Source organism: Chlorocebus sabaeus, chromosome X (assembly GCF_047675955.1).
Source record: "Chlorocebus sabaeus isolate Y175 chromosome X, mChlSab1.0.hap1, whole genome shotgun sequence".
Taxonomy (NCBI): Eukaryota; Metazoa; Chordata; class Mammalia; order Primates; family Cercopithecidae; genus Chlorocebus; species Chlorocebus sabaeus.
This window is the reverse complement of record NC_132933.1, coordinates 137415531-137433545: the sequence shown is the minus strand read 5'-3', so window position 1 is coordinate 137433545 and position 18015 is coordinate 137415531. Positions and strand designations below refer to the sequence as shown.

The 18015-nt window shown below is 38.2% G+C and overlaps 1 protein-coding gene across 4 annotated transcripts in view; it reads right to left on the bottom strand.

Moving 5' to 3' along the window:
- PIR (pirin) overlaps positions 1-18015 on the bottom strand; it is a 109304-nt gene that overhangs the window by 86308 nt on the left and 4981 nt on the right. For all 4 annotated transcript variants that reach the window (XM_007991106.3, XM_007991104.3, XM_007991103.3 and 1 more), the window contains exon 3: positions 9341-9433. In XM_007991106.3, the coding sequence (XP_007989297.1) occupies positions 9341-9433 (93 nt within the window). The remainder of the gene's footprint in view (positions 1-9340; positions 9434-18015) is intronic.

Below are 18015 nucleotides of genomic sequence, written 5' to 3'. Positions count from 1 at the left end.
GCAGAAGGAGTATGGGGCGTTTATTCATAGTTTTATGATCTATGTCACCTGTACAATCTCATTTCTAATGGTATTAAAAATCTTTTAATCATCTGAATGTGCCAAAGTATTGAGAAAATATCAGATATATAGAGAGGGAACTTTGTTCCAGAAAGAGTGGTGGCAAAATAGAGTGGACAAATATGGGCCTGGGATCATATGGGCCCACCAAATCTTGCTCTGTATGGCCTGTGTGAATTTCACAAGTCACCGCCTCCCTGAACCTTAGTTTCCTCATCTGTAAAATGGGGGGATAACAATTCTTACTTTTCAAGGTTGTTGTGAGGCTTACAGGTAATGTATCAACATATGAAGCTTCTCATAAATCAGCAGTTAATACTATTGCATGGCAAATTTCTTTCAAGTTTAATCCCATGTAGTCAGGCCTGTGATTCTAAGAGTCTATTAATTGGATGACTCTGAAGTAGCTTTGTTAATAATGTGGATTATTTGCATGAAGCTTTTTATCATATAATGATCTATGTAAATTTATTTTGGACTTATTTCTCGTTTCACTTGAAAAGCTTTATTTTATATCTGATGACATAAAATAATGTTTTAACGATTGGTTTATAGTCTTTATTACATTTCTCCCCCTCAATTTTTCTTTTTTCTTTCTTTCTTTTTTTTTTTTTTTTTTTTTTGAGACAGAGTTTAGCTCTTGTTGCCCAGGTTGGAGTGCAAAGGCGTGATCTCAGCTCACTGCAACCTCCACCTCCTGGGTTTGAGCGAGTCTCCTGGGATTACGGGCGCTCACCACCACGCCCAGCTAACTTTTTGTATTTTTTAGTAGAGATGGGGTTTCACCATGTTGGCCAGGCTGGTTTGAACTCCTGACCTCAGGTGAGCCACCCGCCTCAGCCTCCAAAAGTGCTGGGATTACAGGCGTGAGCCACCGTGCCCAGTACCCCCAGCCCCCCACCCCCACAACACTCAATTTTTCTACTTAAAAACTCTTGGAATGTAGCCTTTAAGACATTAATGGTTTTTGTTTGTAATTGCAATGTGGTGTGGGTGGGGTGTATAGGGAAATTTGTTGGGAATTTATTTGGACTACTTTCAAAGAATATTTCAGTTAAATTTCTACTCTCCTTCATGTGACCTACGTTGTTAACACAGACCAGGCTTTAGTTCTTTGCTGTGGGAACTGTCCTGTGCACTGCAGGAGGTTTGGCAGCATCCCTGGCCTCTGCCCACTAGATGGCAGTAGCACTCCCCAGTTGTAACACTCAGCAACGACGGCAGAAGTTAACAAATGAGTGGCTTCTCAGGCTTTTGGCTAAGATCAAGTGTAGAAATAGCCATATGACCCAGATGGACAAATCACCTCCAGTTGAGAACCACTGACATAGACAGCACTCCACAAAAAGCAGAACTTTTAGGCTAAAGATGGTTTTATTGTAACATAATTATGTTAAGTTGACAGTTTCAGGATGTGAAATATTGTTCATTCATCCATAGCTAGAGATCAAGCTTGGGCTTTGAAGTTCTTCTCCAATAATGGCCCAACCTAAAATTTTAGACCCTATAATACTCCTCCACCTCCCATCCTTCCACATCCCATTTGTAAGCCCAATTAGACGACTCACTGTTTCTACTATATCCCCATACCGCACCTTTTACTCTACCTCCACTATCCAGAGAGTCAAATCTTACTTATTGGTTAAGGCCTTACTAAATGGCCAAATTTTCCCTGAAGCCCTCCCAGATCCTTCTGTTAGAAGGGATAGCTTCTGCCTCAAAACATGAAGCTTCTTCAACTATATCCATCTTGTTCCTCCTTAATTATTTTATAACTTTCATGCAAATTGAAAGTCCTCTGCCTCCACTTCTAAACTCATGAGTGCACTCACTATTTTAATTTCCTTTCAGCTAGGGAATGTGTTGTGGAGGAGAAAGTTATGTTTTTGATTTAAGGCACTCTTAAATCTCATGGGCCCCTCTAATGGTGCACAAATGTTTTCCAGAGAAAGTCCTCATCCCCACTACACATTGGCATATATTATTAGCTTATCTGGTTGACAGGAATAGAACACAAGTAAGGTTCACTTTATCTGGAGAGGGAGGCCTCAGCAAGAGTTCCTGGAGAACAAGTGATCATCAGGACCTTCACTAACCACGAGGGCACAGTTTATCTTTAAATATCTGAATGGCTGGTGTGTGAAAAAGGAATTTTGAAAACATGAATGCCTTAAATAACAAATACAACTAAGCATTCTAAAGGTACAAAGAGAAAAAAAGGGTTCAGTGAAAACCAATAATCTTGTCCACAACTTTCCCTTGTTACCCACTAACCTTCCCTAGAGGTCACAATATGAGTTTCTTGAGGGTCCTTTCAGAGATAATCCAGGCAAGTCCGTGAATAAAGGTGTAAATGGAAACAATTCAAGTGTCCACCAGTGGATGATTGGATAACAAAATGTGGTCTATCCATACAATAGAATATCTATACAACAGAATATTAGTCAGGCATATAAAAATATATATATGCTACAAACTGAATGAACCTTGAAAACATTATGCTAAGTGAAAGAGACCAAACACAAAAGGCCACATACCATATGATTCCTTTTATATGAAATAGAATAGACAAATAAATAGAGACAGAAAGTGTGGTTCCTAGGAGCTGGAGGAAGGAAGAATGAGAAAAGACTGGGATAATGAGTTCAGGTTTACTTTCTGGGCTGATGAAAGTGTTCTGGAATCAACAGTGATGGTTGTACAATCCTATAAGTATAAACCACTACTTTTTAAAAAGCTTTGTAAATACATATTTACACCTGTTATGATGTGTTCATTTTCTCTCTAAACACCATCTTCTTTGGGTACTATAACATGTATTTTGCAATTTTATTTTATTTGCATCAGGGTAGTCTGTAGAAATAATCATTTATTATAATAATCCATCTTCCCCACAATAAACTTGGTAATAAGTCATTTAAAAAAGAAAAAAGGCATAGTTTTTGCTTTTTATATAAATGCTACACTATGCCACAAGAATTCTGCACCTTGCCTCTGTCACTTTCCAAATATCATCAAGATTGCTCTATATTAGGACTATCAAGCCATGTCATTCTCCTTAATGACTGTAAGTCATGCTATTGGACACATGTATTTAAACTACTGGTTCTCAGCCAGGGGTGATTTTGCCCTCTCTCACACCCCCAGAGGACAGTTGACAATGTCTGGAGACTTTTTTTTATTGTCACAACTGGGTGTAGGCAGATGTAATCGGCACCGAGTGGGTAGAGGCCAAGGACGCTGCTAAACATCCTGCAAGGCATGGAACAGCCCCCCATAGCAAAGAATTATGCACCCAAAAAGTCACTAGTTGTGCAGGTTAAAAAAAAAATCTAAACAGTTTATGATTGATGAATATTTAAATTGGCTCCAATATTTGTCTTTATAGATAATGCTACATAACATTCCATCTTTCAAATATATAATTTTCTTATAGATAATTTCTAGATATGTAATTATTCCTCTACTATTTTGAATAATTCATTTTTTATTTTTTATTTTTTTATTTTTGAGACAGAGTCTTGCTTGTTGCCCAGGGTGGAGTGCAATGGCGCAATCTCAGCTCACTGCAACCTCCACCGCCCGGGTTCAAACGATTCTCCTGCCTCAGCCTCCCAAGTAACTGGGATTACAGGCGCCTGCCACCACACCCAGCTAATTTTTGTATTTTCAGTAGAGACGGGGTTTCACCATGTTGGCCAGGCTGGTCTCGAACTCCTGACCTCATGCTCCGCCCACCTCGGCCTCCCAAAGTGCTGGGATTACAGGCGTGAGCCACCGTGCCCGGCCAGCTTCCTTCTTATATCTCTTATCTTCACTCTCAAATCATGCCAAATGAATATATATGCTAAGATTTGTGTGCTTCGCTGTAATCACAACTTCAGGGCAAATCCTGAGCCTTCCTTCCTCCTCCAACCATATCACCAACCAAAACCACATTAAGCCACTGTGAGTTTTATTATTATTTTATTACCTACAAATAATTTTTCTCCTCCTTTCCAACACTGTAACTCTTATTAACAGCTTCAGAGTTTCCAGAACAATATTAAACTGTGATGGTACTGGTAGACAGTCTTGTCTTCTTTTTCATATTAATAGGAACATAATTAATATCTCAGTGTTAAATATAACAAAAGATGCTCCCTGAACAATAGAGTCTTTATGATATTGAAAAAGTATCCTTCCCCAGTTTTCCAAAATGGATGTTGAATTTAATCAAGTCTTTTTTTTCAGCCTTGATGGTAGAGTTTGCTTTTGAAAGTGGTGCACAGCAAGCTAGAAAAAAAAACAGGCTATGTGGGAGGTGGGAGGTGGGAGGTTTGAATCCAGTCATAAGTTTTAGGTGTGAATCATCAGGACCTTTCCCTTCCTCTCCTGGGTATTGTTCAGGCATTGCATGCAAACACTGTGGGCTACCAACCAGTAAATATGAGCGTGGCTTTTCTGATGGGCACACCCTTGGAAACAAGGTGGTTTTGTTCTCGTGAACAAAATCAAAGAACTTGCTAAGGCTTGTAGTGAAAACATTTTATAAACACTTCTCAGCCTAATTGAGAACACAGTAGACAAGGTCATCCTAAAATATCCCTGCAAAGCGGGCAGGATGGTTTTCTCCTGATAGTTCTTAAGTTTAATTAAACAGGAGTGACCAATCATCTCAGTTTGCTAAGGAATGAGAGGTTCCTGGGGACAGGAGCCTTTCAGTGCTAAAACCTGACAACTCCAGAGGCTATCATTTAAGGATGATTTTAAAAGGCACAAGACATGTTTCTTCCTAGGGTAGGTGAGAGGTTCATCAATGGAGTCTGATCTGTAAGTACCTCCTTTTTCAAGCTAAACTTTAGCAGGACTTTCCCATGTCTCTGATTGTTCTTTGTTTCTGATAACTAAAGTTGCCCTAAACAAATCACAATATCAGGCCTGACCAGAAACAGGGTAAATGCAAAACTATTTCACCTTTTACCACTCAGGCCTTTTGAAAAACAATCCTCCCCAGAAAACAAACTCCTGGTAGGAAAAACTGAATGCATTTCTCCTTTTGTCTTGTGACCACCAGCTGTGCCTCTTCCCTACAGTATGCCTTCTCAATTTTCAGGCAAATTTTTAATAACAAATATATAGCTATTCAAACCTAAGAGTTAAGTTTAAAAATGGATTAGCCATTAACTCAGTAAAATTGGGGTCTCTCTCTTACTTACAGAATCGTATTTCTGATTTGGAAGATCTAGGCCAGCATTTCTCAAATTTTAATGTGTATATCAATCATTTGATGATGTAGGAATGTAGATTCTGATTCAGAGCTCTGAAGTAGAGACTGAGGCTACAAATGATAACAATGCTGGTTCATGGGTCACAGCTGAGATAATGAGAATTTTATAGAATAATATTTTCCACATTTCTTCGATCATGTATCACTACCAGTTAAAATAAATGTGAGTGTGCGCTCAAAATATGTATATTAGTTACATTTTATACTCATGTGTTAGTAAAATTTCTTTTTTATTAAAAAATAAATAAATGTGAGCTCCAGCACATCACTAACTATTTTGAGGACCTTGATCCTGACAGCATATCAAGTATGTGACCATTCAGTACACGCTTATGTTGCTGCAGTGCATGCTTACATTAGTTATTCTATCTTTGCATAACTAATTGTTACAAAGTTCTTCCTTCTATTTTGTATCTATGCTTTGTATTCAAAAGTTTACCTTTGGAGGCATACAAAACAAGCCCAATCCCTCTTAAATACTATTGCAATTCCTATCACTGAAAATGATCTGACTTCCTTAATATGTGAAGAGTTTCTATAAAATAATGAAAAGAATACCAGCAACTCGGCAGGAAAAAAAAAGCCAAGAATATTAAATATATATGGTGAATGAATGTTTTACAATGAAAAGAAAATCAACCTTGCTCAAATAAGAGATCAAAGAAATGTGGAAAATACTATTCTATAAATTAAAACTATCATAAAGCATTATTTTTCACTTGTAAAAATGGCAAAGGTAAGAAAAGTCAAATAAATACATTTATGTTGGTGATGTTGAGGGAAAACAGGAACCTTCAGAACACATCACTATGGTAATATCAGTTGGTACAACCATCATGGCAGATGCTTAATGAGGTCATTAAAATTGTTTTTTAAATAATATTTCTAAATGCTTATGGTATAATACTAAGCTAACAAAAAGATGCAAAACATAAATAGCGTAGTACCAGAAAAAAAGTACTGAACGAAAATATATCAAAATAGAAACAATAGCTATTTCTGGATGGTGCGCTAACATCACAGGTGATCCTAAATTTGTTCTTTATCCTAGTCAGCATTTTCAAAATTTACAAGCCTGCATAATTTAGAAAATGCTCCAGGGAGGTGATGAGAGACTACAAGTGGGTCTGGCTTTAAATTTCAGACTTTTAAAGCTCACATTAAGAGATAATGGCTTACCACTTGAGTCTCTCGCTTACCTACACTCCTGGGGAAAACTAATACAGTTGATTCTCATCATTTTTGCAGAAAAATGTTCTACGCAGTTGCCATGATCACTGAATTGAGAACACTAGACCATTGCTCCTAGGGTAAATACAGGATTGTGTTCCTTCAAGCCTCTGGTCACAGTATTTTGCTCAGTTGATCAATACATGACTTTGTTTTATGTGTCTTTCTCTTTAAAGCCACCTTATTTAACAGATATTGTTGATTAATTAACACTGAACTCTAGGCCAACAGTGTTACAACTCATACCTGAATAAAGTTTATCTAATACACATATTTTCTCCGTAAGTCACATCTCAGTCTTCTTACATTTAGGAACACTAGACAGCATTAGTGCATTGTGTGTGGGAGCCATTTTAAACAGTGAAATTACCCACACAAAGCACAAAAGTGTGGAAAAAGTGGCACTAAGCATACTGTGAAAGGACACTTTCTTGTAAAACAAGAAAAAAAGAGCATTGCTTCATTCGGCCTCAGCTGGGAACGTGTGCAGTGGGCAGCTCAAATTTTTGCCACTTTCACATGTCCACGAATTACCACAAAAGCACCACAAGTACTGATTTGGGGGTTACCAATACATTTTAGCAAGTAAATGAACTGACAAATAATTACAGTTACAGTTTTAAGGAAAATTCTTAATCAAAAGAGCCAAACACCAATATTCTACAGCTACACTCCTTCAGGGAGTTGCTTAAAGCTGAGTACCTTATAATTTATAAAGCATTCCCCCCCAGAAAGCATTTTGCATAATGGAAATGAAAGTAATCTATTTAATCATTCATTTTATTTAATATATTCCTTGTCAGCCAGGCGCGGTGGCTCACACCAGTAATCACAGCACTTTGGGAGGCCGAAGCGGGCAGATCACGAGGTCAGGAGATCGAGACCATCCTACCTAACATGGTGAGACCCCGTATCTACTAAAAATACAAAAACAACTAGCCGGGCGTGGTGGCGGGCGCCTGTAGTCCCAGCTACTCGGGAGGCTGAGGCAGGAGAATGGCCTGAACCCAGGAGGCAGAGCTTGCAGTGAGCCGAGATTGCGCCACTGCACTCCAACCTGGGCAATGGAGCGAGACTCCATCTCAAATTAAAAAAAAAAAAAAAAAAAAAAAAAAAATATATATATATATATATATATATATATATTTTCATTGTCTTCAACTTTTTATTATCCACTTAAATTCAGCTGGTAGTTACTGAGTATCTCCACATAGAGAACACAGAGAATGATCTCATGGTCCTCTTGGGTATGTGAGGGGAGGTTGAGGCAATCCCCAATTCTAATGCAAGACAGATAGTATACAATCAAGGTCATCAAAAAGGCATAATGTGCATGAGACTGGTAAAAATATAATGTGATGAGGACCAAATGAAGGAGAAAGTGCATCCTCTTGGGATTGTCTGCAAAACTTGATGGAGATGGTGATATCTGAAAAGACTTTGAAGGATTAGTAAGGTGGTAAGTGGAGCTATGGGATGGAGTGGACAAGAAGCAGCTTGAGCAGGAGCACAGAGTGGAGACATCTTCCAGGAACAGGGTCAGAATCCAGCATGAGTGTAGGGTAGGTGAAAGGAATGGCTTCCATTACTGCTGCAAAGCAAGCCACAGCGCCTTCAACATGTTAGCAGAGAAGGGAACTGGAAGGCGAATGGCTAAATGAGGAAGGGAAAAGAGTTCAACTACCCTGATCCTACTTCCAGAAACTTCTTGCCTCATTATCCTTTTACACTGTGGTGGTGCCCTCTTTCCCAAACATCTTTAACCTCCTTAACTAGACTGCATAGGAGGCAAGCAGGGATCATGCCTCACCCTTCTTTAGCCTCCCTCCATCTGCCTTCTGCTCACACTTTCCCAACACACAACATACCCTAACATACAAAAGATCACCCTACACCAACGCCTGCATATCACTAGCCTTCAATAAATATTTACTCATTCACTAATTGGCTTTACAAACACACTGAGCCTTTAACAAGCCCTGGTCTCTTCCCTAGGAATACAGGTTGTTCTCCTGAGTAGATGGCTAAACATTGTAACTAGGAAGTAACTATCCCTGAGCTTCCACAGAATATATGTGTGTGGACAATGAGAATCTTTGAAAGTGCCACAATATTATGTTACACATTTTTATTTCTGTATCTAACTAAAACTGAACATTAAGTGTTCAGTAGAATCTCTAAATTTTGCAATTAAACTAGTAAATGTATATGTATGTCCTTAAAATCCTAATTTTTAGGCTATGTTATATTCAGGCCCCTTGATTCTATAATTCCTTAGAAGTTAGTATAAATACTCATATATTTCTTGGATTGTCTTTTGGAGTTTATAATATTATAGGAGGTTACACACATCTGAACATTCTTGTGTAGAAACAAGATAGAAACAGGTTTTTTTCTTTTTCTTTCTTTTTTTTTCTAAGACAAGGTCTCACTCTGTTGCCCAGACTGCCGGGTAGTGGCATGATTAGAAACAGGTTTTCTATATAAAAGTATTTTAATCACAAATAGTTTATTCTATCCCCAATACATTATTTTAGTTATAAAAATATTTTAATAAGCCAATTTATTAACTGCTCAAATAGGAATGTTTTTGGTGGCATAAATTCAAAGAATCCTAAAAACAGTAAATATTTAAATTTGAGTATATCTTATGTAAAATAGCCTGCAACTTATAAATGAATTTTTAGCCTATTATTTATTGCTTTTAAAATTGAATTTTCTATTAGAAAAAAGAGGCATGTTTCAAAATACACACTTCTGCAGTCAAATTATTGTACTTACTGTTTCAAAACCTCGATGTGGATGATCAGGAAATCCTCCTGGTCTACCTCCTTTAAATTCATCAAACAGTAAAAATGGATCCAGATTTTTTAACTGAAATAAAAGCAAAATTGGCAGATTAGGTATGTCTTTTAAGCCATACTACCAAGAGCTACATTTATGAACAGATCTAGCAAGCCTCACTGAAAACTACATAGCCAATGAGCAACTTTTTACAATGAAAATTGCTTTCAGGAAGAACTTTTTTTTTTTTTCTTTTTTTTTTTTTGTGAGACGGAGTCTCACTCTGTTGCCCAGGCTGGAGTGCAGTGGCCGGATCTCAGCTCACTGCAAGCTCCGCCCCCGGGGTTTACGCCATTCTCCTGCCTCAGCCTCCCGAGTAGTTTGGACTACCGGCTCCCACCAGCTCGCCCAGCTAGTTTTTTGTATTTTTTAGTAGAGACGGGGTTTCACTGTGTTAGCCAGGATGGTCTGAATCTCCTGACCTCGTGATCTGCCCGTCTCGGCCTCCCAAAGTGCTGGGATTACAGGCTTGAGCCACCATGCCCAGCCAGGAAGAACTTCTTATACACACTGATATGGTTTGGCTCCGTGTCCCCACCCAAATCTCGTCTTGTAGCTCCCATAATTCCCATGTGTTGTGGGAGCAACTCAGTGGGAGATGACTGAAACATGGGGGCAGGTCTTTCCTGTGCTGTTCTTGTGATAGTGAATGGGTCTCACAGGATCTGATGGTTTTAAAAATGGGAGTTTCTCGGCACAAGCTCTCTTTTTTTGCCTGCTGCCATCCGTGTAAGATGTGACTTGCTCCTCCTTGCCTTCCACCATGAATGTGAGGCCTCCCCAGCCACGTGGAGCTGTTTGAGTCCAGTTAAACCTCTTTCTTTTGTAAATTTCCCAGTTTCAGGTATGTCCTTATCAGCAGCATGAAAACGGACTAACACACACACATATACACAAGGATTCACAGATTGTGTTAGAGAGTTGACATTTTATGAGAAGCGCAAAAAGTGGACAAACATTTCATAATCATCTAAGATATAAATAGTCAAGTACAAACAAGATGTATTCTGTATCCTAAACAGATTCATAATCTTACAGGGGAACAGACTAGAAAATCAATTATTGCAACAAGATGATAAATGCTTTGGAGGAAGACAATTTTACAAATATGAGAGTGGGATGGGATCAGAGGTCAGAAAACTCAGGAATATGACACTTAATCTCTGTCTTGAAGTACATGGTTGAGTTAATCAAGTAGATGGGAGAAAAGGAGAAGGAAAGATATTCCAGGTAGAAAAGCAGAAAACCAGCTTGGCATGCTTAAAGAACTAAGGGAAACTAATCTGTTGGGGCAAAAGATGCATATGGAATTATGAGATACATGGGCAGATGATGGAGGAGAAATCCTAAAGGAGTTTGGATTTTTTCCTGAAGGTGATGGGAGTTTTCATCAGAGTTTGATATGATCAGATTTAGAAGGATCACTCTGTGGAAGATGGCGTGGTAAAGGAAGACAGGAAACAAAGAGTATCTAAAAGGTTATCTCAAATAGTCTGAGCAAAGGCAAAGGCCAGAACTAAGGCAATGGCACTAGTGATGGAGAGTGGTTGAGTGACTGGGTAGATATTTATGAGACAAAAAGGAAGAGCATTAACTGACTCCCAAATTTTTAACTATGGTGTCTGGGAAGATGGTAGGGCTATTCGGCACTTAAAGAACATAATGGAAGAAGCTACCTTGAAATAGCTATGGTGACTTCATTTTAAGTCACACTGAATTTGATATATCCATATAAATGTTATCTGTATAAATAGAACTATTAATATTGAGTGCACATTATATTATGCAAAGGCTAGCAGGCAACTAAAGATCAATCTCAAGCTCAAATGAGAGGTAGAAACATATCTGGCTGTCGTCAACATATGTTTGTTATTATCTTGCTTATTCTTGACCATGTTATTTTGCATAAATTTTAGAAAATTTATCAAATTCTATGAAGAAAAATTTTGAACATTTGATTGGAATTGGTTTTAATCTATGGATCAATTTGTGAAGAACTGACATTTATATAATACTGAGTTTTCCTCAATGTTTCCTCAATAGAACCATGGTTATCCCCATTTATTTAGGTCTTTAAACATATTTCAATAAGGATTTTCAATTTTCTCCATAAAGGTCTTACATATATGTAAAAATTATTTTTCTAGCTAACTTGTATTTTTAATGGAATTCTACTGCAAGCAGCATTTACACATTATATTTTGAACAGTTTGCTGCTGGAAATTAGAAACGTGCTAGGCGATTTTTGAACCCTGCCTCTTATTAATTTTAATGATTCATCTGTAGTTTCTTTTGGGTTTTCTTTTTAGATGTTCATATCACCAGTGTATTTATCAATAAACTTTTGCTTAATAGTTCACAAAAAAATTTTTGTCTTGCATTGGATTAAAGCCGTGGCAGACTGCAATTTCTCTGGGTTTTTATGGGCCTGGCTGGTCTTGACATGTCTTCTCACTCTGGGACTCAAGCTGAAACAGTGGCCCCTATGAAGGGCATTATGTTCTCACAGCCAAGGGCAGGAGTAAAAAGCAAGTCAGGTCAACCATTCACAATCACATTAATACAGTCCATTGGTCAAAGCATGTGACATGGCCAAGCCCAAAGTCAGGGAGGAGGGCACTTCATCCCTCCCTATGTGTCTCATGGATAATGTACCTAAAAATGGATGCTGGTGTAAAATCCTATTATAGAGAAGGAGTGAATATTTGGTAGTAATATTTCAACCAACACTCATTAGCAAATAAGAAGGGTTTTTTTTTTTTCATTTTCAATCCTTATATTTTCTATTCCTTTTCCTTGCATTTTTACAAGTGAGCATCTCTACAACAGTCTTGAGTAGAAATGGTGGTGGTAGACATCCTTGTCTTCTCCCTGATTTTACATAGATTGCTTTATATACTTTTATTGGTAATCTGGTTGTTTAATGCAGGTGTTTTATAAATTCCCTTCATAAGGTTAAGGAGTCTCCCTTCTACTTCTAGTTTACAAAGTTGTTGTTTTTTTAAACATGAATAGATGTTGAATTCTGTTGAATGCCTTTTCCACACTATTGAGACACTTATATGATTTTTTTTCTCCTTTAACCTCTTAATGTTAATAAAATATACAAATAGACTTTCTAACATTAAACCAAATTTGCTCTCTTCAGATAATCCAAACTTGATCATGATATATTTTCTTTTAATACATTGTTGTATTTGGTTGGTCAATTTTCTATGATTCTTGCAAACATTTTCATAAATATGATGTAATTATTCTTTCATTGGCTGTCCTTGTCTGGTCCTGATAGCAAGGCAATGTCAGCTTCATGAAGTGATTCGAGGAGCACTTCCTTGGATTTCATCCCCTGGAGAGTTTGTGCATTATTAGAATTACTTACACCTTAAATATTTTGTAAAAATCTGTCTGTAAAATCTTCTGGTCCTGTTGTCTTTGTTATAAACTTTTAAAATATTCATTCGATTACCATTATGGCTATGAAACTTTAGATTTTCCATTTTTTCTTTCTTTCTTATTGTTTTTATACTCTAAGAGTTTCACCAACCTCTTGGCAGCTCAGCTAATTAATTTTTAAGTTACTTATTTCGGAGTCTACTCTGTCATACTACTAGAAATGAAAGTATGAAACTGTCTCTGGTTTTATCTTTCTTATTTTAACTTTCTATGAAAAAACATGCACACTCATATACATAACATATATATTATATATCATATATATAAATTCAACAAGCTACTGCAAGTTTTTTAACCTAACCAATTCTCAATTTCTTCATTTGAAAATGTGGACTGCAACCCATATAAAGCTGGGGTACTTTGTAGCCTATCTCAACCTAGTGTTTCATCCAGTCCAATCTTTTAAAGTAATTGAAAATAAATTCAAATTGTTTATTGAATCCTCTCAAAAACACCAAAAGAGGCTTCAATTTAAATATATGTTTAAAACCCCTCTCCATGTATACATCTGTCTCCCATGATTCCATTTTCTGTCACTCTAACTCTTCAAATCACTTCAAACCATCTGCAGACACCTCTTTCCTTTTCTCCTTCTCTCCTCTCACCTTCTGTATTTACTCTTTTCTCTTCCACTAGTAACTCTCTGCCCTTTCCAGTGAAAATCAACCAAGCAAATTTGTTTCCTTTCAGTCTTGTCATTCATTATTCCACATCGGCTTATTAAAAGTCCAGGAACAGAAACGGGATTGGTAGGAGGAGAGGTTGAGAATTCTCATACCTTATTATATATTGCTTTCTCCTCACATGATAATATATACCTTGGAAGATTATAAGGATTGAAAACAATGAATGTAGCACACCTGGTCCAGTGCCCAAAGCACTGTCAGTTCTACATAGATGGGTATAATCTGTTATACTCCACCAGTCCTATAAATATCACAGCCATCACTTCCCCAGGTACAAACAAAGTGTTTGGAGCTCTAAGATAACTTTTAAATTCTATGTTGTTGTGGTTCTATTAAAATATGGGTAAAGACGAGATAAAGAAGTACTTATTGCTTCTTTGTATCAAGAAGTTTAAATGAGTAAATATGCCCTGCTGTCAAATAAACTGTGAAGAACAAGAGGTTCTCTCTTTTTAGTCCTACCCTTATCACCATCCACCACCCACAGAACAGTAGTTATTCATTGTTATCAAGAACTTGGAGCACTGCTGTAATGAATACCTAAAACTGGAAGTAGCCTTGGAACTGCTTAAACTTTTTAGCGGCTAGAAGTCTTGAAGTCATGCTAGCAAAAGCCTACATTGCTGTGAATGAACCATTAAAAGCAATTCTGGTGAGGGCCCAGAAAGAAAAGAAGAGAGCTGTAGAAAGAGTCTCAATTTTATTTTATTTTATTTTTTTCTTTTTCTTTTTCTTTTCTTTTCTTTTTTTTTTTTTTTTTTTTTTTTTTTTTTGAGACAGGGTCTCATTGTGTTGCCTGTGTTGGAGTGTGGTAGCATGATCTCGACTCACTGCAACCTCCATTTCCTGGGCTCAAGCAATGCGCCCGCCTCAGTGCCCCAAGTAGCTGGGACTACAGGTGCCAGCCACCATGCCCAGCTAATTTTTGTATTTTTTGTAGAGACGAGGTTTCACCATGTTGCCCAGGCTAGTCTCAAACTCCTGAGCTCAAGTGATCCACCCACCTCGGCCTCCCAAAGTGGCAGGATTACAGGCATGAGCCACTGTGCCCAGCCTCAATCTTCTTAAAGAATATCCAAGTAATCCTGAATAGATTATTGGTAGAAAGATGGACAGTAAAGGCCATTCTGATAAGGTCTTAGACAGAAACATGTTATTGAAAACTGAAGGAAAGATTACCCTTATTATAAAGTGGCAAAATGACTTGACTGATCTGTGTTCATATCCTAGTGTTTTGTGGAAGGTAGAACCTGTAAGCAATGAAATTGGATGTTTAGCTGATGCTGTTTGTGCATAAAGCGTTGAGGGACTGGGTTACTCTTGATGGCATATAGAAAACTGCAAGAAGAGAGAAATAATTTAAAGGCAGAACTGTTAATCAAAAGAGAAGCAGAACTTAAAGATTTGGAAAATTTTCAGCCTACCCATATTATAAAGAATGAGAAACATGTTCAGGAGAAAATAACAAGGGTGTGGCCAAATGACCATTTCACCATTTAATAAGGAGCTTTGTCAGACATCAAAACAGAAACCAGGACCTATTGTTCAAGACAATGGACAATTTCAGTGCCAATTTTCTGTCTTAGTCTGTTTGAGTTGCTATAACATAATACTATAAACTGGTTGGATTATAAACAACTGAAATTTATTTCCCACAGTTCTGGAGGCTAAGAAGTCCAAGATAAAAGCACCAACAAATTTGGTGTCTGGTGAGGGGCCAACTTTCTGGTTCAGACAGAGTGCCTTCTAGCTGTGTCCCCACATGGCGGAAGGAGCCAGCTCGCTCTCTGGGGTCTCATTTATGAGGACATTAATCCCATTCCTGAGGGTTCTGCCCTCATGACCTAACACCTCCCAGAGGCCTCCCCTCCTAATACCGTTATATTGGGTGTTAGGTTTCAGGATAGGAATTTGGAGTAGGGAAGACACATAGATTCAGACCAAATCAGTACTATTTGTCATATTTATTGCCCATTTGATCCTTCTGGTCACCAATCGATGAAATATGAACACACATAGGAAGAAAGCCAGCACAAGAAAGAGACTGAAGAAGTTAGGGGGCTGATTGAGGTAAGAGTCAGAGGGATGAATGGATTATCTTGCCAGAAAATTGGAGATATGTGTAAGACACACTTTCCCTCAAAAAAGTAAGAATATCTTGCATTAGACTATCGTACTAAAGTGTTATTTGCAGTACTGGGTATTAGTCCTCGTCAAACTTCCTAACATTCTCTAAACATTTAGCACGGATTCAATAGCATGTAAAATAAACATGTGTTATCTGTGAACAAGACCTAATTTATAAAACTCCGATTTTCTAAAATGTTTTCACTAAGTCCCCAATTCATTCACATCTTTCTCTCTCTACATATCAAATTGACAATCTTTTAATGTTTTTGAATCACATGAGAATTTCTTTTCATTCAAATAGTTCTAAGTCCTTTAGCTGCTGAATTCAAGTGGCAGCTTCCAATCTACCTCTTTTAGTCTCTCAAGGCCAATCAGGCCGAGTGCGGTGGCTCATGCCTATAATCCCAGCACTTTGGGAGGCTGAGGCAGATGGATTGCTTGAGACTGTGAGTTCGAGACCAGCCTGGCCAACATAGTGAAACCCTGTCTCTACTAAAAATACAAAAATTAGCCAGGCGTGGTGGCTAAGGCACTAGAATCGCTTGAACCCAGGAGGCAGAGGTTACAGTGAGCCAAGGGAGACAGAGTAAGACTCTGTCTCAAAAAAAAAGAGAAGGTCAATCAAAACTTGCGGCCACCACCCTCAGGTATGTGGTACTCCCATAATAAAGCCTGGCATTTTATTTACATCAGGAAGCACTGGAAGTAACTACCAAGAATAATAGTTCCTTGAGGATAGGGCCGATGCTATGCTTTTTTACGATGCTCCACTGAACTTACAATAATTCTGTGTACATAAAAGGTATGCTACAATATACTGAGTGGTACTTGTGCTAGGTCCATGGCCTCTCTTGTAGCTAGTTGTGTCCATATGACTGAATGTAGCTACAGTGTAGAAGTTGCAGGGTGGAACTTTTAGGAAAATTCCTTATAAGAGGAGGACGGACAGCAGATGAGTATCATTTTGCCCTTCCCCTCTTCCTCCTTCTGTGACAGAGGGTAAATGGTTGCCATTTCCCTAACAGCTGTCTTGGACTATAAGATGATGCACTAAGAATGTACTAAGAATTATGACCTAAGAGAATGAACACAGATCCCTGATAAGAGTGGAAGACCACCCTGGAGTGCCTATTTTGGCACTTTACAAAAGAGGAACAAACCCTTACTTACGTACATCATTGTTTTTGGAGGATGCTTTCTGTTACACACAGTTGAACCTAATCCTAACTGATATAAGGGCAATAATGCCTGTGGTAGTAGCCAAGAATCAGGAGATTCTAGGTCAGCCTGCGTCAAGACAATATGGCAGCAGCTGAAGTAACAGGCTCCTCAAGATAGACTCCAACACCTCCGGCTACCTTCTGGGTTTACTTGGCCTCCAGCCTGGAACCTGGGGATAACAATGAGAAGGCAGAAGGAAACCGCAGCACATACCCTAGACTGAGATCTAGATACAGCCTCGAATGGACTTGAGCTGTGACGCTATGGCCCACTTCCTTGACTCAATATCTAGAGACCTTGATAATGAAAAGCACCATCTACAGAGGCTAAATCAGTGAAGACCAAGATTCGTCAAGGCTATTTGATGATATTAAGGGATTTTTAAAATTTTTGTAAGTGTGATAATGAGATTGTAGTTTTTTTTTCAGGTTATCTTTTAGAGATACAAATTGAAATATTTATAAATGAAATAAAATAATGGCTGGAGTTCTCTTCAAAATACTTTGAGGGGAAAAAGGGATGATAATATAGATAAAATAAGATTGCCATGAGTTGATCGTTGTGGATGCAAGGAACATGGAGATTCGTCATACCATTTCTCCACTTTTCTACGATGATTGAAATTCTTCATTAACAAAATAAAAATAAGAGTGACCCACGGAGAATCACATTCACCGAGGAGTGTCTGGTAGCAGGAGTGGGCATAGAGGCGAGTGCAGATGAGTAGTGGATTTCCCTCCTGCTGGGAGCACAGAGGAACCACTCCCTAGCACCTATGCTACTCAGCCATTCAAATTCCAATCTGGCTAGCCTGGCCCATGTACAACTGTGATGAAGGGTGTGGGCCAGCACAACTCCATCTCTTCCTTGTTGTTAAATCACAGAAAGGCTCAATGAGAGCACTGTAAATTCCTCTTCTATCTCCACATTTACAGTCAAAGGAGTCAAAACACTTGCGGCTGTGAATATTGAGCACTGTTGTAGATACTAAGCTAAAATAGCTCTGGGTCCAAAGTTTATGACATATTTCTTTAGAGACAGAAGCTTTGGTGCAGAGTTTGAAAAATAACCTGTTGGTCGGGCACGGTGGCTCATGCCTGTAATTCCAGCATTTTGGGAGGC